The sequence below is a fragment of the Canis aureus genome, chromosome 10 (assembly GCF_053574225.1).
Source record: "Canis aureus isolate CA01 chromosome 10, VMU_Caureus_v.1.0, whole genome shotgun sequence".
NCBI classification, from domain to species: Eukaryota; Metazoa; Chordata; class Mammalia; order Carnivora; family Canidae; genus Canis; species Canis aureus.
Genome location: NC_135620.1, coordinates 25,345,475 through 25,371,663, shown reverse-complemented (window position 1 = coordinate 25,371,663; position 26,189 = coordinate 25,345,475). Strand labels below are relative to the sequence as shown.

Sequence of the window (26,189 nt, the reverse complement as noted above, 5' to 3'; positions counted from 1 at the left end):
ACCCAGTAGGGAGCTATTAACCAAATATCATATTTTTAATTTCAATTTTTACTCTTTAAAAAGATTTTATTTATTTATTCATGAGAGACACACAAAGAGGAGAGAGAGAGAGAGAGAGAGAGAGAGAGAGGCAGCGACACAGGCAGAGGGAGAAGCAGGCTCCATGCAGGGAGTCTGACGTGGGACTTGATCCTGGGTCTCCAAGATCACACCCTGGACTGAAGGCGGCGCTGAACTGCTGAGCCACTTGGGCTGCCCAAGTATCATTTTTTAAAAATTTAAATTCAGTTTGCCAACATATAGTATAACATCCAGTGCTCATCCCATCACGTGCCCTCCTAATGCCTCTCAGTCACCCCATCCCCCCCATCTCTCCTTCTGCAACCTTTTGTTTCCCAGTCAAGAGTCTCTCATGGTTTGTCTTCCTCTCTAATTTTTCCCCTCTCAGTTTCCTCTCCTTCTCCTATGGTCCCTTTCACTATTTCTTATATTCCACATATGAATGAAACCATATGGTAATTGTCTTTCTCCAGTTGACTTATTTCACTCGGCATGACACCCTTCAGTTCCATCCAGGTCGATGTAAATGGTAGGAATTCGTCTTTTCTGATGGCTGAGTAGTATTCCATTGTATATATATATACATCACATCTTCTTTATCCATTCATCTGTCAAAGGACGCCACAGCTCCTTCCACAGTTTAGCTATTGTGGACATGGCTACTGTGAACATTGGGGTGCAGGTGTCCTGTCATTTCAAGTACCATTTAAAAATTCAAGTTTTAAGGAATCTTCTAATCAAAAGGCTATTGGGGCTCACAAAGAATAGAGCACTGTAAGCAGCCAATGGAGATTAGAGTCTCATTAAGGAGTGAGGACAGATACACGTGGAAAATAACCCACAGTCCCAAACGATGTGTTTTGATGGGAGGGGGCCAAGATTCAAGCTCTGGCTACCCATTCCTGCCTCCAGCACGGACTTGCTATGTGACATCAGACCAAGTCAGGCTCCCTTCTGGAATTCTCTTGCCTTGTTTACAGATAAGGGGATTGGTTTAGAGAGTTTCCAATATGCTTCCAGCTCCAATTTTCATCATCATTCTCAGCTGCTGTGATTCAATGGGAATTCTGTAGAAAAGGGGGATGGGCCATCCTTGGGCTGATGGATCACCCCAAGGGGCAAAGAAGCAGAAATGACGGATACCTTCTGGAGTCCAGCCTCAGTGCTGGATGCGAGAGTCCCCGCATCCAACCAGGAGTGCTCAGCTCCAGCCTTTCTTGCTTTTCTCTTTGCCTGCTAGATTCCCTTACACAAAATGGCCTGTAAATGATCTGAGCATGTGGTTTCCAAAGGTCTTGTCTGTTTGAATCATTCTGAGTGTGTGCATGTGTATTCAATGTAGCAGAAAATGATTGTCAGCCCCTTTATAAAATGGAGAAGCCCATTCTTCCTATTATAAGTGATTCATAATTTAGCCATAAAAAGTTGGGTGTTGCTTCTTTCTGACAATGTGCCCTGACCCTTTTGTCAGGCCAAGTTTAAACAGAGAGTCTAAGGCTCAAGTGAGTAACTCCTGCGACGTCAGGGTAAGCAGAGACCTCGGGACCTGTCCTGGAGACTCCTCTGCTCCAGGGGGATTTTCTCCCTGTGTTCAGAATTCCATATTCTCTCTGAATGTCTGATAGACAGATGGGAGTCAGCACCCATGGTAAAGAGCAGGGTGGCACCCTGCTGTCTAAGGAGGCTGGTCTTGGGTGTGACTTGCCTCCCCCCACCTTAGGGCCGTGGGTTGAAGTCCTCCCCATGGAGACACAGCTGGCTGGCTGTCCCCTGGAGTAGGGGGCCCTGTTTCTCTCCACTGTGCCTCCTGTGAGAGTTCCTTACCCCTAGCCAGCACAGGAGGGGCACTTAGCTAACTGAGCAGATTATAAGACACTACCAAAACCAGATATTCAGGTTAATGAAAAATCCACTTGTGGGGTGTGAGTAACCTAATTGGCTGTTGACATGCAAACAGAATAGATAATCCAAAGCTCTCCCTTGCACTTGGTATTGCAGCTTCCCCTTCTCTCAAGACAAATTGCTCATACTGGTGCTTCTCATAGACCCACACTTGAGGGAGAGGGAAGAGTGGGGAGGATCGTCTTTTAATTCATATTATGAGATGTTGCAAGAGAGGGAAATGCACACATCCCAAGGGATCCTTCTCTGTGGCTTCCCCTGACTTCACTGCCTGAAGGTCTTGTACCCAACAGTGCAAGGTGCAACGGTCTTGTACCTTCTCTTTGTTTCCCCAGCTGGATCACAGCATTTTTTCATACTGTCTTGTATTTGTCCATGTGTCTGTCTCTCCATCAGTCTCTCCTGCAGGTTGAGAACCATGTCCACTTCTCACCTCAGATGGAGCCTGTGCTGAGTGTATGCTCAGCAGGGATTGGCTAAGCCCAGTCCATAGACTTTGCTAAGGAGCTGAGAGGACAGCATTCCTCAGAAGACAGGCTGTGTCTGTCCATCCAAACGGCCTGTGTGCCTTCCGTTCAGCTAACTGATGAATATTTAATGAGCGTCTACTTTGTGCCAGGCATTCTTTCAGATACTGAGGATACAGCAGTGAACAAGACAAATAAGATTCCTGCCCACAAGGGGTTTAAATATAATGAGGAGGCAGAAAATAGACAACCGACAAAACAAACCATATGGCAGCAGTTGTTAAAGGAACGAAAATAGGATGACAGAGAACTAGGGGTCAGGGAAGACCTATGTCCTTTAAAGTGAGATCTGAGGACAAAAAGAAGTGAGGCAGTGAAAAGGGCATTCCAGATGGAGGAGCCAGCAAGTGCAAGGGCCCTGAAGCAGAACTAAACTGGGCATGTTAAAGAAATAGGAAGAAGTCCAGATGGCTGAAGAGTGCAGTAGCGTGGAAGAGATGAGTGGGTGGGGTGGGATTAAGAAAACAGGTAGGCTGGGGTCACATCACACAGATCAGTGTAAATGCATTGTGAAGCCACTAGATGCTTTGAGCTGGGTGGAGGAGGGTGGCACAAATCTGTTCACGGAGGCAGTTTGAGAACACCTTGTGATAAAATCTGCATCAAAATCGTTCAGAGTTTGGGGGAAACACCCTGACTCAAAAACCTGGGGACAGGACCCAGACATAAGCATGTTCAACAACCTTACCAAGGATTCTCATGTGCACTGACCTTTGAGAACCACATAGCTGGACTTAACTTTTTGCCTTGAAAGGTCACATCTTTTCCAATTTTATTCAACCTGAATTTGTACCTTTTTAGTATAGGGAGAAAGAGGATGTAAAATAAAGCCCACGGTTTTCTTGACTCTCCCATTTGAAGACTGATTCTTGGGCTAAGTGAGGGACTTGAGAGAGAGGGAGTATATTGCTAGCATTACAGGAATTATTTTGAATGAGAGAAGGGCATTCGACTCAGTGGCTCCTGGTTGAAGTGATGCAACCTACTGCTTAGACTTGGAGTCTAAACAGATTTATGCAGCCTAGGGGATCAAGCAGTGGAATCCAGGGCCTGTCAACTAGAGGAAGATAGAAGTCACCTGCCTTGCTTTGGGCCAAGACAGTGAGGAGCTGCTCCCCAGGGAGTAGGAGGGAAGGAAGGAGGTAGGCCTTGGCAAGGACAATAGCTCCTCCCAATCTTAGAGTTCTTTTGAGCTTGTCCTGGCTTCTTGGGATGCTTTGGGATCTGGCAAAAGCAAGCACAATTCCTCTCCAGAATTATAACATCAGTTCAGTCTTCTATTTCTACAAAAATATTTTGTAAATAGGATGTTCAGCACAAGATTAAAAATGACCAGAGCCACTCCAAGACATGACAGCATGAGAGAAAAAATAAGAAAACAATAGAGAGAAGAAAACAAGCCCACAGGGCTTTCAGATGTTAGAGTTACAACACAGGCTTTAAAGCAACTATGCTATTTACATTCGAAAAGATGAGATAAGCTTGCTTCTCCCTCTGCCTATGTCTCTGCCTCTCTCTCTCTCTCTGTGTGTGACTATCATAAATAAATTAAAAAAAATTAATAACTCAATAGGTATGTTTAACAGATTAGATACAATGAAAGAGAAAATTGGTAAGATAGACTAGAATATTATACTTAAACTATGATTTGTGAACCAGTAGCATTGACATAACCTGGGAATGTTTTTTAAAGTAGATTTTTAAATTTTAAAATAGTTTTATATTTCAGAAAATTTGCAAATATAGAACAGGAAGTTCTCATATAACTCATACCCAATTCCTGCAGTCAGTAAAATCTTACAGTGATATGGTATATTTGTCACAATTAATAAACCTTTACTCCTATGTTGTCATTAACTAAACCACATACTTTATTCATACCTCCTGAGTTTTTATGTAATGTTCTCTTTATGTCCCAGAGGGTTTTAGAAATGTAGCATCTTGGGCCCCACCACAGGCCTAGTGAATCAGAATCTATATTTTAATGGGATCCCTAGGTGATTTTAAAGACATTAAAATTTGAGAAATGTTGGTCAGAAAAAGGAAATTTTTCAGAATGAAGCATTGGGGGAAAATAATGAAAAACACAGAAGGGAATGTAAGGGGCAGAGCGAAAGCAATGAGATCCCAGTCTTTCATAAGCATATGTGCAATCTCCAAATAAGATTTTTTTTTAATATTTTTTTTTAAATTTATTTATTTATTTATGATAGGCACACAGTGAGAGAGACAGGCAGAGACACAGGCAGAGGAAGAAGCAGGCTCCATGCACCGGGAGCCTGACGTGGGATTCAATCCCGGGTCTCCAGGATCGCACCCTGGGCCAAAGGCAGGCACTAAACCGCTGCACCACCCAGGGATCCCTCTAAACAAGATTACAGAGAGACTGGATCTGAAGCAATATGTTAACAGACAGTGGCTGAGACCTTTCCAAAACTGATACGAGATATCAAGCCACAGATTCTAGAAGTTCTAGGAACATTAAACAGGAATTAAAGAAGATCCACACTAGAACCATCACAGCGAATCTGTTGAAAACCACAGACAAAAATAAGCAAACAAAAACAATTGTAAAAGCAGCCCAAATAAACACACAAAAACAGGTTACCTGGAAAGGAGTAACTATTGGACATAGAGCAGACTTCTAAACAGAAATAACTGGGGCCAAGAGGTGTTGGAAGGATAGTTCTAAAGTGCTGAAGAAATGTAACTGCAGTGCACATGGGTGGCTCTGAAGAGAATCTGCCTTTGGCTTAGATCATGATCCTGGGGTCCTAGGATTGAGTCCTGCATCAGGCTCCCTGGAGGGAGCCTGCTTCTCCCTCTGCCTATGTCTCTGCCTCTCTCTCTGTGTGTCTCTTATGAGTAAATAAATAAAATCTTAAAAAAAAGAAATGTAACTGCCAACTAGAATTCCACAAAAATATTATTCATAGATAGTTACATGTTAAAATGAAGGCGAATAAAAAATGAGAGAATTTTTCTCCAGTAGGCCTGCACTGTAGTAAATACTAAAAAGTATTTTTCAGGTGGAAGAAAAAAAATGATCCCAGATGGAAGTTTGGAGATGCAGAACCAAATAAAGAACAATGGAAGTAGAAAATATGTGGGTAAATCTAAATGATTTAATGGCAGAAAATAATAATAATAACATATTATGGGCTTAAAAGATACAAAAATTAAAATACAACCAATAGCAGAGAGTTAAAGCATTAAATAAAATCACTGCTTTATCCAGAAAGAAATAGAAACATCAATTAATATTGGATTTTGATAAGTCATAATGCATGCTATTATCTCCAGAATAAATATTAAAAGAATGACTAATAATCTACAGATTCATTGCAGTCTCTATCAAAATACCAATAGTATTTTTCATAGAACTAGAACAAATGATTCCCAAATTTGTATGGAACCATAAAAGACCCAAACCAACCAAAGCAATCTTGAGAAAGAAGAACAAATCTGGAGGTATGACAATCCCAGGTTTCAAGATACACCACAAAGCTGTAGTCACCGAAACGGAATGGTACTGGCACAAAACAAACACATAAATCAAAAGAACAGAAAAGAGAGTCCAGAAATAAACCCACGATTATATGGTCAACTAATCTTCAACAAAGGCAAGAATATGCAATGGCCAAAAGACAGTCTCTTCAACAAATGGTGTGGGGAAGGGGATCCCTGGGTGGCGCAGCGGTTTAGCGCCCGCCTTTGGCCCGAGGTGTGATCCTGGAGACTCGGGATCAAGTCCCACATCAGGCTCCCTGCGTGGAGCCTGCTTCTCCCTCTGCCTGTGTCTCTGCCCCCCCCCCTCATTTTTCTCTCTCTCTATATGTCTCTCATGAATAAATAAATAAAAACTTTTAAAAAAATGGTGTGGGAAAACCTGGACAGTTACAGACAGAAGAATGAAAGTAGACAACTTTCTTACACCATCACAAAAATAAATTCGAAATGGATTAAAGAGCTAAATGTAAGACCTGACACCATAAAACTCCTTAAAGAAAACACAGGCAGTAACCCACTGAACATAGGCCCTAGCAACATTTTTCTGGATATGTCTCCTGAGGCAAGGGAAACAAAAGCAAAAATAAACTACTGGGACTTTGTCAAAATAAAAAGCTTCTGCACAGCAAAGAAAACCATCAACAAAATGAAAAGGCAACATACTGAATGGCAGAAGATATTTGCAAATGACATATCCAATAAGGAGTTAATATCTAAAACATACAAAGAAAAAAAAAATAAAAAAAAATAAAAAAAATAAAACATACAAAGAACTCACACAATTCAACAGCAAAAAACCTCAAGTAATGTAACAAAAAATGTGCAGGAGGGTGCCTGAGTAGCACAGTCAGTTAAGTGTCCAACCCTTGGTTTTGACTCAGGTTGTGATTTCAGTCATGAAATTGAACCCCACATCAGGCTCCACACTTAAGATTCTCTCTCCCTTTCCCTGTGCCCCTCCCTCTTCTCAAGTAAAAAAATAAATCTTTTTTTAAAAATGGGCAGAGGATCCAAGTAGGCATTTTTCCAAAGAAGACCTATAGATTGGTCAACAGACACATGAAAAGATGGGCGTTGCCATTAGGGAAACGCAAATCAAAACCACAATGACCTATCACCCCACTCCTGTCAAAATGGCTGAAATCAAAAACACAAGAAACAATTGTTGGCGAGGATGTGGAGAAAGAGGAACCCTTGTGTATTGTTGGTGGGAATGCAAACTGGGGTAGCCACTGGGAAAACAGTGTGGAGGTTCCTTACAAAATTAATAGTAGAAATACAATACGATCCAGTAATTCCACTACTGAGTATTTATCCAAAGAAACCAAAACCACCAATTTGAAAAGATATATGTGCCCAAGTTTATTGCAGCATTATTTACAGTAGCCAAGTTATGGAAGCAGCCTAAGGATCCATCAATGGATGAATGAATAAAGAAGATGTGGTGCTCATATGCAATGGAATACTACTCAGCCATTTAAAAAAAATGATGGCATCTTGCAATTAGTGACAACACGGATGGACATGGAAGCTACTATGCTACGTGAAATAAGTCAGGCAAAGAAAAGACAAGTATCACATGATTTCACTTACATGTGGAATCTGAAACACAAAACAAATTAACAAACAGAAGCCAACATGAATACAGAGAACAAACTGGTGGTTGCCAGAGGGGAGACGGGAAGGGAATTAAGAGATACGAGCTTCCAATTATAAAATAAATAAATCATGGAGATGAAAAGTATCACATAGGGAATACAGTCAATAATATGATAATAGGGTTGTATGGCGGCAGAGGGCAACTGCGCTTACTGTGCTGAGCTCTGCGTAGCGTACGGAATTGTCAAATCGCTATGTTGTGCAGCTGAAGCTAATATAACATTGTATGTCACTGACACTTCAAGAAAAAAGAGAAAAAGAATGACTAAAAATCATATAAACCAGTTAACGAAGGGATTAATGTAAATATAAAAATAGTCGAAAGGAAGGCAAGAGTGGAGAGAACAGGTAAGAAAAGTAGAAAGCAATTAAGACAATGAATTTAAATGAAAGTATCAGAGTTTACATTCAACGTGTTGGTCTAGGTAATAAAGAGAGTCTACCTCCATTTTGGGGTATTTTACCCCTCACGGTTCTTAAAAGCCTCTTCCATCTTCACTCTCGACATCACGTCCAGGAAAAGTGAGAAGCTTGTAGCTCCCTTCTTTGGAACCAAGAGGAGATTCAAACCACACAAGTCACCAACCCAATCCCCTAACCATAGTCTCCTAACCACGGTCTCCCTTCTTTGTTCTCCCTAAGCCATTTCAGGCCCACTCGGGGAGCCTGACCTGTTTTCCCAGACAGCTTCAATGACATAAGTAATAAATCTTTTCCTATCCTCTGGAGTGTATGCATGGTATCATCAGCCTCAACATCCCATGCATATTGGGTAGGGTCTATCATGCTTCTTCAGTATGGCTAAGGCACTTTACATGTTCTAATTAAAAGAACATGGGGCTCTTTAGGGTGGCTCAGCAGTTTACCACCGCCTTCAGCCCAGGGCCTGATCCTGGAGACCCGGGATCGAGTCCCACGTCGGGCTCCCTGCATGCTTCTTCCTCTGCCTGTGTCTCTGCCTCTCTCTCCCTCTCTCTCTCTCTGTGTCTCTCATTAATAAATAAATAATCTTTAAAAAAAAGTAAAGATAAAAAAAAAGTAAAGATAAAAAAAATACAAGCCTCAACCACATACATTTACAAGAGACGTGTCTCAAAAAACATAGGGATCCGGAAAGGTTAAAAGCAAAAGATTAAAAGATGATTTACATGGAAGTCACTAAATATATTTGGTTTTGCTAGATTAATATCCAAAGACAAAAGGACACTTGAAGGTAAAGTGCATTACCAGAGATAAACACTTTTTAACAAATAGCTCAATTCAGAGGATGATATTCTAACATTGTATGCATCTAATAAAATAGCCTCAAACTATAAACTCTTGAATAAAGTGTCAAATGCAATCATAATGGGAGATTATTACACACATGTTTGGATAACTGAGAGAGCAGGCAAGTAGCCAGTAGAAATACAGTAAATGTAAACAACATGATTAGCAAACTGACCATTTTCTTCCATCCAAACCACAAAGGGTACATTATTTTCTCAAGTCTAACTGGAATATTTACAAAAATTGATCAACTGGTAGTTAATGGACCTTTCTCTTTTGATGGATCATTGAACTGTATATTTTTCTTTTTTCAACATTATTGTTTTTATACTATTTTTCTACAGTAATCTGGAAGTTCTCTGTCCAGGATTATTAAGATCCTCCATGGTGTCAGAGACTGAGGCTTTCTACTCCGTGCTTTCACTACACGGACCTCCCATTTTCAAGGCCATTCCTGGTTCAAAATGGTTGCTGAAATTCCAGCTGTTGGAATCACATTCCAAACACAGGATGAAGAAGAAAAGGGATTTCACAAGCTCATTTTAAGAAACACTTTCCAGAATTTGCAAGTACTATTCCTGCTTATATCTCATTGGACAGAACTGGTTACTTTCACATCTAGCTTCACAGAAGGCTGGGAAGGGAGGCTTTATTTTGGTTGGCCATATAACCTGGAAAAAGAAAGAGAGAGAGAGAAAGAGAGAGAGAGAGATTCATTGTTACACAGGGAAAACTAAAATGATATCCAGATACTGAAATGGAAAGCGAGAAACAAAAGATTTCCATTTTGAGCTTATTTTATTGAATGGACACTTTTTCCCCCGTCTATCACCACCACCACGACCCCAAAAAAATCGGTAAACTTTGCTCCCTGGGGTCCTCTTTGCCTGTATTCCTTTGGTATGGTGTAAGGTGGGAATGGATGATTACACCAGAGAGGAACAGGCAAGCAAACAATTATAAAACCCAATGAGCTTTGTATCTATACCCTAAACATAGTACGTTTGACAAATAGCTATGGAGGTCTTACTTTTCAAGTTAAAATGAGTGACCTTTATGGAAACTGAAGTCATTAATAAATACAGCCTCTATTTTATGTAGGATGTCCAAGGCTAAATCAAATGCAACTGTGGAAAGGCCAGATGTTATTCCCATTGCTACATTTCAGCGTTTTCCTGGAAGTGATCTCACCCTGATGGCAATGCTGTTGTCCAACTGTGCACACTATTTATATCTAGAACCCTGGCTTTCAGGTTTATAATGCAACAAACTAAACACAACTATTGCTTTGAATGATGAGCCTGTCAAGAATTCAAGCAGAATCCTCGGACTGTGATGCATTAACTCTGATGGCTGTCTGGAAGGCAGGAACTTATGTACTTATGTAACTTGTAAACACGAGGGGCTATTGTTATGGGGATCTAATGCACGGTTCAGACACTACCACCGCCACATGAACCAGTGTGGGGAATCAAAGTCTCCACTGCCTTTCACTGTCCCCTTCTGTGAAGAAAAAACTGAACCATAATTATCTCCTACTGATCAAAAAGTGTAAAAATCCAAAGCCAAAAGGGACTTTGGGTCAGAGTGCCAATCCTTAAAAGAAAAAATAGAGAGAGGGAGACCGTTAGGAAGAACTGTGATACTGCCTTTGAAGCAGAGTGTTTTCTTGTTTTTGTTTTGATCTCTTTAAATATGAGGGTAAAGAGAGACATCACAAGAAAATAAAATGGGCTTGAAGACTAACGCAGAGTTTTAAAAATTTTATGTATGTATATTTATTTGGAGAGAGCGTGCAAGCTGGAGGAGGAGCAGAAGGCAAGGGAAGAGCAGAGTCTGAGCTGAGCATGGACCCAATGTGGGGCTTGGTCTCAGGACCCTGAGATTATGACCTGAGCCAAAACCAAGAGTCGGGCGCTTTACTAATTGAGCCACACAGGTGCCCCTATCATAGCTTTATTTTCTTTTAGGATAATTATACCACTTTGGTTTTATTTATTTATTCATTTCACAGTGACATTATTTACATGATGGAGAAACATATACAGTTATTAACACATTGACAGCTATGTACACACTTTTAAAACTCCATTTACATGATAAATGTGAAAGTACATAGATAGTTCTTGTGTTGAATATCAGTGTGAAGGACACTAATGATTAAAAATGATAAAAACAATAGCTAACATTTCTGGAGTGCTTCCCACAGGCCAGGTCCTCTGCTAAGTAGCTTGTGTGCTTTATCTCACTAAATAGAAGGAGGTTCTATTATCATTCCCAGATTCAGCAGAGGAAAATGAGGCACAGGGAGCGTATATCACTTGCCCTAACCCACATGGCTCTTGAGAAGCGGAGCTGGGACTTCAGAGGTGGCAGGCTTCAGAGACCATCCTTGCGAGCCTAGATTGCATGGCCTGGGATTAAATGAGACATAACGTGTTTTGGGAGCTCAGCCCAGCACTTGGCATATAATGAGCTGCCAATAAAGGCAAAATGAAGGATGTTTATACAAAACCAGACTAATGCAAGCTGCAGCTCACATACCTTCCACATCATCGAGGGTGTCTGAAAGGGCAGGTAATGAAAGGTAAGAGGAACCACGCAGTCATGGTTCTACTTCTGGTTCAGAATTGTCCCCGGGTTCCAGCCCTGCCTTATACCCTGAAGGGCAGGGTGGCTTTCCACCAATCACTTCGCCTCTCTGGACCTGACTTTTCTTCCGTAAAACAAGAGGATTTGACTAGAATGATTCCTAAACTTTCCCTCTGCTCTGAACCTCTACATCTTAAGTCATCTCTAAGGTTTTGCCCATGAAATTTAGGCCACGAGCTCAGGGAGGTTGATGCCTGTCTTCAATATGCAGAAAGAGATTAATTGCCTATGAAGAGGAAGAGCAAAGCACTATGAAGTTCAGCATTTTCCATAGAGGATGAACTGTTTCGATGGCAACAGGCTCCGAAGGCAAAACTGCAAGCTTCCAGTGTGGCATGACTCAAAACCAGAGGGCCAGGGAAGACCTTAAGAATAGCTGATGGAATCGAATTATGCCAATGACTTTCATAATCATACATCATTTCAGATCCAAATGCGTCAGTGAGGATGGGAAATGCTGTGTGGGCCGCTCTGGAGGGCAGAGGCTCTGAAGTCTGCTCAATGGCGCCCACTAGTGGAAGGCCACAATGTAGCCACGCAGAAGAGCTGGTGGCCGGGATTCCTACAGTCAGCCCTACACTGCTTGAGCCTAAAGTCCACTCAAGCATCTCATGGGTGGGAGGAAATTGAAGGAGAAAGAGGAAGTGCCTTGTCCAAGGTCATCAGCTAGTTAGAGGTAGGGCTGACCTGTTGGTAGCAATTTTGGTCCATGCAGAAAAGTCATCGTCTATTCATTACACTAAATGTTCATCATACTCTATCATACTCTATCATTCAATATTTATTTGTTGCTAGATACAAGTCACCGTGTATTTATCTGTTGTGCTAGATACAAGTCACTTTGTTACATATTAAAAACAAAGCACAAAGCTGCTCTACTCTTAATTCAAGGAAATATAAAATATCTAGAGAGAGTTTTAGTTCTTTTGATTCTATCATAATTTAATAATTTAAAATAAGTGCTTGGGATCCTCTCTTCCGTGAGCATTTTGTTGGAATCAAGTGGTTCATAGAGACAATTAACATTGGAAGTAAGAATTATTTGACAGATATTCTGAACTTCTCATGAGTGATCAGGTCAGTATGTTGCAAATTCTCAAATAGAAAAAAAATCTGACAAAATAAGTATATGGTGGTAACGCCATTCACTGGATAATCAACCAATACTTTTTATTTTTATATTAAGCACGGTTGTGTTTAAATTGCATTTTCTCATGTTAGAAAAATAAAAGTAGCATATGACTCAATTCTTACACCAGGACAAGTTGCCAGTCTTCACAAGGAGATAAGATGTATACAATGGGTAAAATTGATGACTAGAATTCTGAAGTAATTTAAATGTCCCAGAAAAAGTGGTTTTTTTTTTAAGATTTATTTATTTATTTATTTATTTATTTATTTATTCAGAGAGAGCGAAAGAGAGGCAGAGACACAGGCAGAGAGAAGCAGGCTCCATGCAGGGAGCCCGACGTGCGACTCGATCCAGGGTCTCCAGGATCACACCCCGGGCTGCAGGCAGCGCTAAACCGCTGCACCACCGGGGCTGCCCCAGAAGAAGTTCTGAGGGAGTTTTGAGAAAGGATGCCGACAAAACTAGGAATAGCAAAGAGAATGTCTTGGAGCAGGCAAGACTTGACCTGAACCCGAAGGAGGAGAAGAACATTTCAGTAGAAGGGAAACAAAAAAGCGTTCAGGGAAGGCAAATTCATAAGGATTAATGGCGATGACCGATGCACAAAGGAATTCCATGGACAAAGAGTATTCAGCCTATTTCTCACAGGGCTCCTCCCATGACTTTAACTCCTCAATCCTCTTCCATATTCACAACTGGTCTCCTTGTCTCTCCATCTTGCCTAGAACTCATGGTCAGCACTTGCACTCAAGCTTGTCAACTCTGGGCTTAGCTACCTTTCGACCTCCTCTGTTTATCATGTCCTCTTGCTCCTACTCCTGGGTAGTCACACGCTCCTGGAGAACCACAGTGCCTGCTTCCTGGGCCCAGCTGCTTGGCAATCCCTTTCTTCATTTCTCATTTCTCAGCTACAGTGGCCAGTTCCAACCATGCTTCATCTCAAGCTCATGGTCATTTTTTCACCATCTTTGTATTGTCTACTTACCCCCCTCTCAGAAGACTGTGAAGCTATTCTACATGAACTTCCCAACATACCCCATCACCACTTTAAGATGTTTCTTTATTGTCACTTATTCTCCATCTGTGTTCCAGACCACGCTTTCACCTTCCTCCAACGCCAGCTCAGATAACATGCTGTAATTAGGTCCCCTGACTCTCACAGTTTCAGTGTCCTGCAGGAGAGAGCACTATCTTTGCTTTTGGGGTATTCTGTGCTTTAGGTGAATGTGAGACATACAAGGGAAAATCTCTGTCCTACATACACATTTTTTTTTTTTTTTAATCTGCGTTGGAGGACCTGCCCATGCTCAACACTGTGGCTTTGCTGCAGCTGCTGGACGCGGGCTGCTTGGGTCTACGTGGCCTGTCTGTTATCATCCCACATGTGGCCCGCTTCCAGCACCTGGCCAGCCTGCGGCTGTACTACGTGCACGGGGACTCCAGGCGGCCCTCTGTGGATGGTGAGGACAACTTCCGTTGCTTCCTGGCCCAGATGGGCTGCTTCACTTGTCTGCAGGAGCTCAGCATGGGCTCCTCTCTCCTCTCGGGTCGGTTGGACCAGCTGCTCAGGTGAGCAAGCCCCACTGCTACCCTGCCCCTCCTCCCCCTGAGATCCTCCCCTGTTCCTGCCTGTTTGTCACCGCACATGTCCCCTGTAGTACCCTGCAGAGCACCCTGGAGAGCCTGGAGAGCTCCCATGGTTCCAAGAGACTAGGAATAAGCAGCCATCCCGGAGAAGCCATCCTTAGAGGACACTGGATTCAGAGGAGACCTTCTCAGGAGTCAAGGCCAGACAGTTATTACTTAACTCGGCCGAGCCTCTGTTTCGGCAGAAACCAGGAGTGGGAACAAAAGAGATAGTAAATGCAAAAACAAAAAAGTGCTTTGTTCTTTTTAGAAGAAACGCACCAAGAAATGAAGTCCTCTAAATTGTTAAATGGGGCACCTGGATGGTTCAGTGGTTGAGCGTCTGCTTTCGTCTCAAGGCGTGATCCTGGGGTCCTGGGATCAATTCCTGCATCAGGCTCCCTGCGGGGAGCCTGTTTCTCCCTCAGCCTCTGTCTCTCATGAATAAATAAACAGAATCTTTTAAAAAAAATTGTTAAATGGAGGATTCTTGCCTAACCCTTCTAATTTTGGCAAAATAACACCTCTTTTTCCTTTTCTTTTCTTACAACAAGGTTTAGGGAAGAAATGGACAAACTAACTTCCGATGATGAAAAGATGTTTCAAAATATTTAATAATGATCAACAAATGCACTAAGTCATGCAGTAGGTGATTTTTATTTCGAAAACCATGGCCAGAAATTCCTCTTCCAGCTAACATTGCTCTGAAATGATGAGTTGGGACAGTCTGTGCTATTGGCTCTCGAAAATGTGGGGGCCTCCAGCTAACCTGAATACATACTCCCTTGTGGGATTCTCTGTTTGCTCCAGCACACCACCCACTCTCTGCTCTTCCTTGACAGCCCTTCTGTTTCTGTATGGTTTGGCACTGGTGAAATAAGAAGAGATGTGCAGAGTGCTCTCAAAATGCAAAACATGCTAATGAAATGTGGGAATTAGGGAGGTTTCCCTGGCTCCATCATTTTCATTATGTCTTATTTCTCTTCTAACTCCTCATCAAAAGTTTTAAATTAGACCAGAAGGAAAGTTTTCAATGACAATGTAATTAAGAGACACAAAGCTTCCATAAATTAAAGCAATAAAATGAAATTTCCTGAAGTCCCATGAAGGCTTCCCACAGCCGCTGGCTCCCACAGCATGCCAAGTTCTGTCCTTGTTCTAGTTCAACTCTTGAAGTCAAAGTACACAGTTAAATTCTTATTTCCAAAGCAAAGGTACTAAGTAGGATGGTTAATTTTACGGATCAACTTGGTTAGGCCATGGTGTCCAGATATTTCGTCAAACACCAGTTTAAATGTCTCTGTGAAGGTATTTTTTAGATTAATATTTAAATCAGTAGACTTTGAAAAAAGCAAATTACTCTCCACAAGTTTAAATCTTAAGAGAGAAAAGATGGAAGGTCCCCCAAGGAAGGGGGAATTCTGGCTCTAGACTGCCCTCTGACTACAAGCTCCAACATCAACTCTTCCCTGGGTCTTTATCCTGCCTACCTGCCCTGTAGGGGCTTGCCAGACTCTAAAATTACATGAGCCAATTTCTTAAAATAACTCTTCTTGCATATTTTCTTTCTTTAGTATACAGAGGGTTATTTTTGTATATATATGATATGTATACAAAATGTATATACAAAAATAATAGTGTGATTTTGTGTACACACACACATCTATTGGTTCTGTTTCTTGGGGAGAACTCTGATGAATACAAATGGGTACTTTTTTGTTAACCACAAAAAGAAAACATCTCCAGCAGAAAGAAATTACAGTTGACCCTGGAACAACAGGGGGGTTAAGGGTGCTGATGCCCTGGGCAGTCATGTCTAATTTTTGATTCCCCCAAAACTTAACTATGAATAGTCTGTTGATTAGAAGCCTTACTATTAACATTAACAGTCAAATGACACATACTTTACATTCTTTTCATATGTTGTATTCTTTAATAAAGTAAGCTAGAGAAAAGAAAATGTTATTAAGAAAGTCAAGGAAGAGAAAAAACATTTATAGTACTGTATCGTATTGATAAAAAAGAAAAAACCCAAATCTGCATATAAGTAGACCTGCAATGGACCTCCCTATTGTTCAAGGGTCAACTGTATCTGAATTTGGAATTAGCAAAGATACTTCCAGCCTAGAACTATTTTCCCTGAAAACTTCTGTTTACCCTGCTGGCTGACTAAGGCTCAGTTTAGGTAGGGCGAGCTACTCTAAAAGTCACATTCTATCTTTTATGTCCACAAGGTCCAACTGTATTTCTTTTCTTGATAGTTTCTATTTAGCCACCACACAAAAAAATTGTTTTATATCTCTGACATAACTTCTCATAAAACTTAAAAGTAAACTTTGAAGACGGAAACACAAACGTACCTTGTCCTTGCACAATTGTATTTACACATCCCAAAATGACTTCCCTATTCTCTTTCATAGCATCCAACACAAATATTCCTGGAGCAGTTCCAGATCTCCCTGGAGTCAAGTGAAATTCAAAACTTCCATTTCCAGTGCTGGAAACAAGTGAACAGTGGGATTAGGCTTGATTTAGAAGGTCCTCTGCAACTCTTCATGGGCTCAGGCAGCTACAGGGCAATCAAACTATACCCTTTACCTGTTCCGCTCATCCTGGCCCATTTTCATCCTCATTTCCATGTCCAGGGTCAACCCCTCCCAGGTTCTCAGTCCTTCCCGACTTGCTAGCCTACTGACTCATCTTCCATCCTCACAATCCTGCATTTGGTGGCCAGTACACACTGCTCAACAGATGTGGGATGGCTTGTGTTGTGGGACAGGAAAGTAGGATTGTAGCTTCGAAAATCATTTATATAGACAGTTTCTTTTTTAGGAGGTATTAGTAGCTAGAGAAACATTTTAATCCCTGAACTGAAGAGCATTATTCCTTGCATTGTTATAATTAATTTATCATTCAGTTTAAGACGTTCAGCTGGTCTGAGTCAATTAGAACAATGGTGCCAAGAATGTGTGTGTTGTAACCTCTGGCAATGCTCAGACCATGTCTGTGTGTGGTGCAATTTTGGGGTTCAAAGCTCACTGGGCCAATTACATCTGTTTACCATGATTTGAGGTAATCTCAGTCTGTGTTTCCCTAGGTGGCCCTGGGCTGTTTGCTTTCTGTTGGTCAAAGTACTAGCAGATGGTGAAAGTGGGTGAGGAAATATGCCTACTGTGGGTCTGCAGGTTTTTGATAGAGTGAGAGTTGTCTACTGAATAGGGCTTAGTACATTCTGGAATCTTATAATCAAACGGTCAGTTGTGAGACAAAATTCTCAGGGAGGATTTTATTTTATTTTATTTTATTTTTAATTTATTTTTTATTGGTGTTCAATTTACTAACATACAGAATAACACCCAGTGCCCGTCACCCATTCACTCCCACCCCCCGCCCTCCTCCCCTTCTACCACCCCTAGTTTGTTTCCCAGAGTTAGCAGTCTTTACGTTCTGTCTCCCTTTCTGATATTTAAAGATTGTTTCCTTTTTTTTTTTAATTTTTATTTATTTATGATAGTCACACAGAAAGAGAGAGAGAGAGAGGCAGAGACACAGGCAGAGGGAGAAGCAGGCTCCATGCACCGGGAGCCCTACATGGGATTCGATCCTGGGTCTCCAGGATCGCGCCCTGGGCCAAAGGCAGGCACTAAACCACTGCGCCACCCAGGGATCCCTCAGGGAGGATTTTAAAACCAAGAGACTCTCATTTGAAAAAAAAGGGCAGATTTATTTATATTTATTTATTTTAAAGCAGGCAACTCTTTTTTAAAAGGTTTTATTTATTTATTCATGAGAGACACACACAGAGAGAGAGAGAGAGAGAGAGAGAGAGGCAGAGACATAGGCAGAGGGAGAAGCAGGCTCCATGCAGAGAACCCGATATGGGACTCGATCCCCGGACTCCAGGATCATGCCCTGGGCTGAAGGCAGACGCTAAACTGCAGAGGCACCCAGGATCCCTGAAAAAAAAAGGTGGATTTAAATAAAAAGTAGGTGTAGAGTCTTTCTGGATTGTATATTTGCACCCAGTGAGATAAAGAAACTTTTATTGGTAAAAGTTCATGTATGATTTAAATCTCACAGGCTAGAGTGATCTTATTATTTATGTAGATGGCCCCCAATGTCTTTTAGCTACAAAGGTTTGTCAGATGGAGAGTTAATCAGTTCTTGAGACTTCATGAGAGCAACCTCAGGTAAAATATTAGTGGTCATAAGTCGTGAAATAGACTATGTAATTTGATGAATTGTAAGGCATAACCTCCATATTTTTGACCCTCCGTCCTTAGCATGCAGTATAAAGAGAGAGGACATTTGCATTTTATATAGGTATAAGCACTTCCCATGGGATCACAGCTCTGATGGCCAGATAAAGCCACACAACTGCATGTAAGGACTTAGCACAGAGAGCAGCCAATAGCTGTCATTAGGAAAACCACATGTTGCATATACTAGACAGATTATAAATCAACTAATTTAAATATGTTCAAAGAACAGAAATCACATATAAATAACTGAAAGAATGAAAACTGTCTCATCAAGTAGAGAATTTCAATAAAGAAGACAGTAATTTTATGTACATATATAAACCAAGTAAGAATTTGAGAGTTGGAAAACGTAATAACTGAAACAAAAAAATTCTCTAGAGAGGCTCAATATCAGATTTGAGCAGAGAGAAGAAAGAATCAGCATATTTAAAGATATGTTGATGAAGATTATCTAGTCTCAGGAATGGGGGGAGTGGACAATGAAGAAAAATGAACAGAGGCTCAGAGACCTGTGGGGCATCCTCAAGACTATGAATATATGCATAACAGAGTCCCAGAAGGACAGGAGAGAGAAAAAAGGCAGAAGGAATATTTAAAGAGAGGCACCTGGGTGGCCCAGTTGGTTAAACATCAAACTTGATTTCATCTCAGGTCTGCTCTCTAGGTCATGAGATTGAGCCCTACATTGAGTGCTACACTGGGTATGCAGCCTGCTTAAGATTTTTCTCTCTTCCTGTCACTCTGCCCCTTCCCACCCCCACTCATGTGCATGTTCTCTCTCTGTCTAAAAAAAAAAAAAAAAAGAGTATTTAAAAAAATGTCTGAAAACTTCTCAAAATTTGATGAAAAACATTAATCTACACAACTGAGAAACTCAACAAAATCCAGGTAAACTAAAAAACTTAAAAGATTTGACACATCATAACCAAACTACCAAAAGACAAAGGCAAAAACAGAACCTTAAAAAGCAATGAATGAGAAAATATTCATCACATACAAGGAATTCTCAATGAGCTTAACAGCTGAATTTTCATCAGAAATTGTGAAGGCCAAAGGCAATGAATGAGATGACACAGTACAGAAAAATAAAACAAAACAAAACTGAAAGTACTGAAAGAAAAACACCTGCCTGATAAGAATTCTACATCTGGCAAAATTATCCTTCAAATATGAAGAAGTTAAGCTATTTCCCAGCTAACAAAAGCTAAGAGAATTTGTTGCTAACACATCTGCTCTACAGGAAATGCTAAGAAAGTCCTTCAGGCTGAAATGCAAGGACACTGCATAATAACTTGAACCTGTACAAAAAAATAAAAGCACCAGTAAAGGTAACTACATAGGTAAATAAAGCAATAATTATATATCTGGGTGTTGATGAGCATACAATATATACAGGTATAATGTGTATGAGAAAGCATAGGAGTGACAGAATGGAGCTATACAGGAGGAAACTTTTTATATATTGCTGTAATTCAGTTGGTATTAAACTGAACTATATTGTTAGAAGTTACATTATAATCACCAGGATACTCAGTAAGAAAATAACTGAAAAATAAATAGTAAAGGAAATGACTAGGAAATAAAAATTTTCTATACTAGAAAATACCTATTAAATCCAAAAGAAGGCAGTACTAGAGGAACAGAGGAATAGAAAAAGCCTATTTACAGACAATATGAGTGTGTATATTGAAATTCTAAGGAATCCATCAAAAAATGAATCTCTTAGAGCAAATAAGCATATTTGGCAAGAAAGTAGGCTATAAGATATATATCTCATATATGTATATATAAGATACATATTTGTATATATATTTCTATGTGTATATAAATATATGTATATTATTTTCAATATATTAAATATATAATTTATATTTTGTGTATATATCCATATCCATATATATACAATATATATATACAATACAAAAAGCAGTTGTATTTCTATATACCAGGAAGGAACAATGTGAACACACAATTAAGAAAGCAATTCCTCATTATAACAGCCTCAAAAACAATAAAATACTTAGTAACACATTTAACTACTGAAGTGCAAATGCATCCTTTGAAAACTATCAAAGTTACTGAAATAAATTTAATTAATTAATTAATTAATTAAGAGGACTTAAATAAATGGAATGACATCTCATGTTCAAATCCTTGGGGAACATCATTAAGATGGCAATAGATAGATCTAGAGATTCAATTCAATTCAATCTCTATCAGAATTTCAACTGCCTTTCTGCTTTTCTGGAACCTGATAAGCTAATTCTAAAATTCATATGAAAATGCAAGGGATCCAAAATAACCAAAACAATTCTGAAAAAGGACAAAAAGTTGGAATACTCACACATCCTGATTTCAAAATGTACTAGCTATCGTAATAAAGTCTGTCTGTGTGGTACTGATATGGGATAGACATATAAATTAATGAAACAGAATTGATAGTACAGAATTCCAACAGAGTGCCAAAAAAAATTAAATGATGGAAATCAGTGTTTTTAATAAATGGTGTTGGGAAAACGATATCTATGTACAAAAAGATAAATCTGGACCCCCTGCTTCACACCATATCCATCAATTAACTCAAAATGGATCAAAGTTCTAAATGCAAAATTCTAACACTCTTAAAATAAAACAAAGGCATAATTCTTCATGACTTTGGATCCAAAGATTTTTTTAGATATGACCCCTAAAACAGAAGCAGCCAAAGGCAGAAATACAGTAAACTTCATTAAAATAAGAAATTTCTATGCTTCAAAGAACACCATCAAGAAACTGCAAAGATGAGCAGCCTGGGTGGCTCAGCAGTTTAGCACCACCTTCGGCCTGGGGCATGATCCTGTAGACCCAGGATTGAGTCCCATGTTGGGCTTCTCCCTCTACCTGTGTCTCTACCTCTTTCTGTGTCTCTCATGAATAAATAAATAAAATCTTTTTTTTTTTAAGTGAAAAGACAACACACGTTAGGACAAAATATCTGCAAATCGAGTATCTGACAAAGATTAGTATCTAGAACATAAACTCTTGCAACTCAACAATAAAAGGATAAATAATTAAAAATTGGGCTAGACATTTCTGCAGTGAAGATATACAAATGGGCAAAATGCACATGCAAAAATGTTCAACCTCACTGATTACAAGAGAAATTCAAATCAAAACCACAGTGAGGTACCATTTCATGTCCTTTCAGATAGTTATAATTTAAAAGAAAAATAGTACCAAGTGTTGGTCAGGGTTTGGAGAAAATGGAACTTTTATGCATTGCTGGTGCAACTGTAAACTGATGTAGCTGCTTTGGAAAATAGTTTAACAGTTCCTCAAAAAAGTTAAACATACAATTCCAGTCCTAGAGACAGACCCAAGGGAACAGAAGACACATGTCCACACAAAAACTTTTAGCTGAATGTACATAATAGCAATATTTATAACAGCCAAAAGTGAGACCAGCCAAGTGTCCACCAACTACAGAATATATTATATTCATGAAATGGACTATCATCCAATCATAAAAAGGAATAAAGTACTGATACATGTTGCAACATGGATATACCTTGAAAATATTATGCTAAGTGAAAGAAACTGGACAGAAAAGGTCACATATTGTATGGTTTCATTTATATGAAATGTCCAGAATAGGCTGATCCATAAAGAGGAGAAGATGAATAGGTGCCAGAAGCTGGAGATAGTAGGAATGAGGAGTGATTACTAATGTGTACAGTTTTTCATTTTGGGGTGATAAAAGTATTCTGGAATAAGATAGTGGTAATGACTACACAATTTTGTAAATATATTGAAACTACTGAACTACTTTAAAAGGATAAATTTTATAATATGTAAATTAAATATTAATTTTAAAAAGATTTCAAAAAAAATAAAAAGATTTCATATGTTAGCAGATATAAAAAACATACACATTTACTACATACAGTATTTATTCCTCTTGCCTCATTCCCAAATCCTAAAAAAACACCTGATACCAAGTGTCACCACTTTTGTGTTACCTGGCCTACCTCCAGGTACTCCCAGTTGAAAAACATGGGCCCAGGATGCCAGAAAGGGAATCAATGAGACAGAGGTTCATGGCCCCATTTGGTGTCACCCAAAAGGGAAACATTTTCTAATCGATGTAATCAAGAGAAAAAAAAAAAAAAGATTTCACATGGTCAGAAAAGCCTTTAAAATTCTTTATCTCTTCTTGCTTTCATTCTATATTCATTAAACCACTTTCTTAAAGGTTCTAATGTCAAGAAGGGAGCACATCCTATTGGTAGGGAGAAATCGCCTCCAGTGAAAATCATACCTACTTATCTATCTACCTACCTACCTACCTTTGGGTTCATTTATTTAACTTCTAGTAACTTGATGAACTTGAATCACTTATCCCGCACCAGAGTCTGGGATACTAAGAAATAAGAGCCAAACAATGTATTAAGGTAAATCACCTAAATCAAGAATGACAAGTGGTTTTAATCCAGATGCTTATTTTAATAATTTGACAGGTGGGAAAGATTATGTGATGAGCAAGATCATGAGGGCATGTCTGAGTAGAGTTTGACAATCGTGCCTGATAGGTGGTGTTTGTCCACCTTGGACGCAGGCAGGAAAGTAATGTTAACTATACTGCATAGTTGCCACTCTGACATAGATGTTCCCTCAGGGGACTTGAGCCAGAAAACCTCCTGGCCACATCCCTCTAACCTTGAGGTACTATGTCTACATTTCATAAAGTTCTATACTACTGAAAGTGGAAAGCTCAATTTAAAATATATAAAATCTAATGCTACATTGTAAGGACCACAGCCTGTCCCCTCCATTACTCCATCAGTGAAAAAGTAAATGGCTTATTAGAAACTGCTTCTCTAAGTTCCTGTTTCCAAGGATAAGTCAACCACCCTATACATTAGGAAACTTAGGAAACATTCTCCACATTAAAGTTATTTTTGGAGCAGCCTGGGTGGCTTAGCAGTTTAGTGCTGCCTTCGGCCCAGGGCATGATCCTGGAGACCCGGGATCGAGTCCCACATCGGGCTCCCTGCATGGACCCTGCTTCTCCCTCTGCCTGTGTCTCTGCCTCTGTGTCTCTCATGAATAAATAAATAAAATCTTTATAAATAAATAGCTATTTTTGTAATCAAGTCCCATCCCCTTGCTAATTTGACCTCCCCGCGCTGTGGTGACTGACTTCACATAATTACATTGTCACCGTTCTCTGTCTACATGGAGGATTTGTGGGGGATGGCAGGAGAGGGGAGAACAGAGTTGAAGAAGGTAGAACAGATTTAAATGTTCGCTCAGCACTCTTGAATCAGGTGGAAGACGCCAAATGGGGCCTCACCCTGAAGCTAAGGCTTCTACTAGCCAAAACATGTATTTAATGCCTCTTCATTCTAATCATGACTAGGACTGACTTTAGCAGAGCAGTTTTTGGACTTATTTCAGGTTTCTGAATGCATTTGTTTAATCAATCAGCAGCTTAACACAGCATGCTGTTTGTAGGTAGGTTTGTTCCAGTGAAACACAGTGTGTTTGGTCAGGTCACCCAGGCCAACAACCCTCTGCAAAGCACACTGGCCTCATCCCTTTCACAAAGGCCTCCAAACTGCAGATGGAATCAAAGATCAAAACTACTGAGAAACTGTATCCTCACCCTCTCACCCACTATTCCCATAGCTAAGGGAAACCAAAAAGGTTTCGTGTAAATCTTACCCAAATAGAAGTATTCAGACATACCCCAAATATCAACTTTTCCACAATTTAGTGTTCTACTAAAATCTGTAGTCTTCTCTTGCATTTAACTTTTAGTGCTATACTCAGCTGAAGAGAGCATTTAATAAGACAGGGATATTTTCCTGAACAAGAGAGACCAGATAAAATTTAAAAGAGAAACACATATACTAAAAAATGCTAGTGGGAAATTTTCATACTCCTTTGGAATGTAATTTATGCCATAAAAATGTATTACTGGGGAGACTGGGTGGCTCAGTCGGTTATGCACACGACTCTTGATTTCAGCTCGGGTCATGATCTTGGGTTTGTGGGATCAAGGCCCTTGTGGGACTCGGGGCTCAGCATGGTGTCCCTCCCCCTCCGCTCTTGCCCCAGCCCCCTCTCTCTCATAAATTAAATAAATAAATAAATAAATAATAAATAAATATATAAATTTTAAAAAAGAATGTATTCCTTGCATAATCAGAAGAACAAATATAGCTACTTCTTAAGAATCATAGAAATTATTAACAAAAGGATAGAATTAGCCCTAAAGAAGAAATTCAAGTGCTTTCTTTGGCTAATTGGAGCAAAGTATAGGACTTAGAGGTTTTTATCAGAACCCATTTGTTTACCAACCCCTGGAATCCAGCCAGTCGTCTCACTGGCATTTCAGGGTGAGCTCACCACCGACCTCAAAGGAAGCAGGAAACAGAGTTACAGAGATACAGAGATACAGGGTGGAGACAAGAAGAAATATCAAGCCTTGCAAGTGCGTGAGCTTTCACATTATTTTATGTCAAACTTTTCTAACAGGAGAGGAGAACAATGTGTTGAAAGAGGAAAAAAGTAGGGGCACCTGGGGGCTCAGTGGTTGAGTGTCTGCCTTCCACTCAGGCCATGACCCCGGGGTCCTGGGATCGAGTCCTGCATAGTGCTCCCTGCAGGGAGACTGCTTCTGCCTCTGCCTGTGTCTCTGCCCCTCTCTGTGTGTCTCTCATGAATAAATAAAATCTTTAAAAAAAAAAAAAAAGGCAAGTAACTTGTAGTTATCTTGATATAGGAAGTAGTTTTTAGTATGCTTGCCCTCAAACTTGAATTACAGACAGTTTGAATTTCTCCCCTTACTCCTGGCCCCTCTACCTTTGAAAGTGAAAGTGCTAATAAAAATAAAATGGGGAATGCCTGGGTGGCTCAGTGATTGAGTGTCTTCAGCTCAGAGCATGATTCCGGGGTCCTAGGACGGAGTCCCACATCGGACTCCCTGCATGGAGCCTGCTTCTCCCTCTCCTTGCATCTTTACCTCTCTCTGTCTCTCATGAACAAATAAATAAAATCTTTAAGAAAAAAAATCAAAAAGTAAAATGGCCTCGGCATGAGGCATGGGGGAGACACAAGAGGTCAACTTAATGCTCATAGTTGACCTTATCTTGCAAATGTTAAACACCCTTCAGTAACTGTAGCCCAACAAGTAACCATAATTCCACATACATTTCCTTGTGAGGACGTACAGCTCAAAGAAGATAAAGGTCTCACTCAGAGTTGTCTATTAACAGGTCAGAGTTTCTAATCGAGAGACCTCTCACATGTGGCCATCACCTTACAGTCACTGAGAATACACAAGAAACAGTGAAGGTGCCTTCCTGCTCCAGGCTACCACTTCAAAATGGACATCAGGCAGCCTCTTGCAGCACGCATGTTCGGTTAGCTGGCTTATATTTGCTTTCACTCCTGTAATATTTCCATAAACACAATGGAGTTTCTTGTGCTCAATAATTCTGAGAGCTCTACTCATGAACTATCACTTGTGTCTCATCTGATTGGTCAGGGCAGGTCATATAGCTGAAGCACACACCAAAGGTTGGCAAAGCACCTCTGCCTCCACAG

General features: G+C 40.2%; 1 protein-coding gene across 1 annotated transcript; it reads left to right on the top strand.

Annotated features, from left to right (window-relative positions):
• The first annotated feature begins 14,009 nt into the window (after positions 1–14,009).
• Positions 14,010–14,774, top strand: LOC144321619 (leucine-rich repeat-containing protein 14-like). Its single transcript, XM_077910940.1, has 2 exons — positions 14,010–14,280; positions 14,370–14,774. The coding sequence occupies exons 1-2, from the start codon at positions 14,015–14,017 to the stop codon at positions 14,569–14,571; spliced, it is 468 nt and encodes a 155-aa protein (XP_077767066.1). The 5' UTR covers positions 14,010–14,014; the 3' UTR covers positions 14,572–14,774.
• Positions 14,775–26,189: the final 11,415 nt, after the last annotated feature.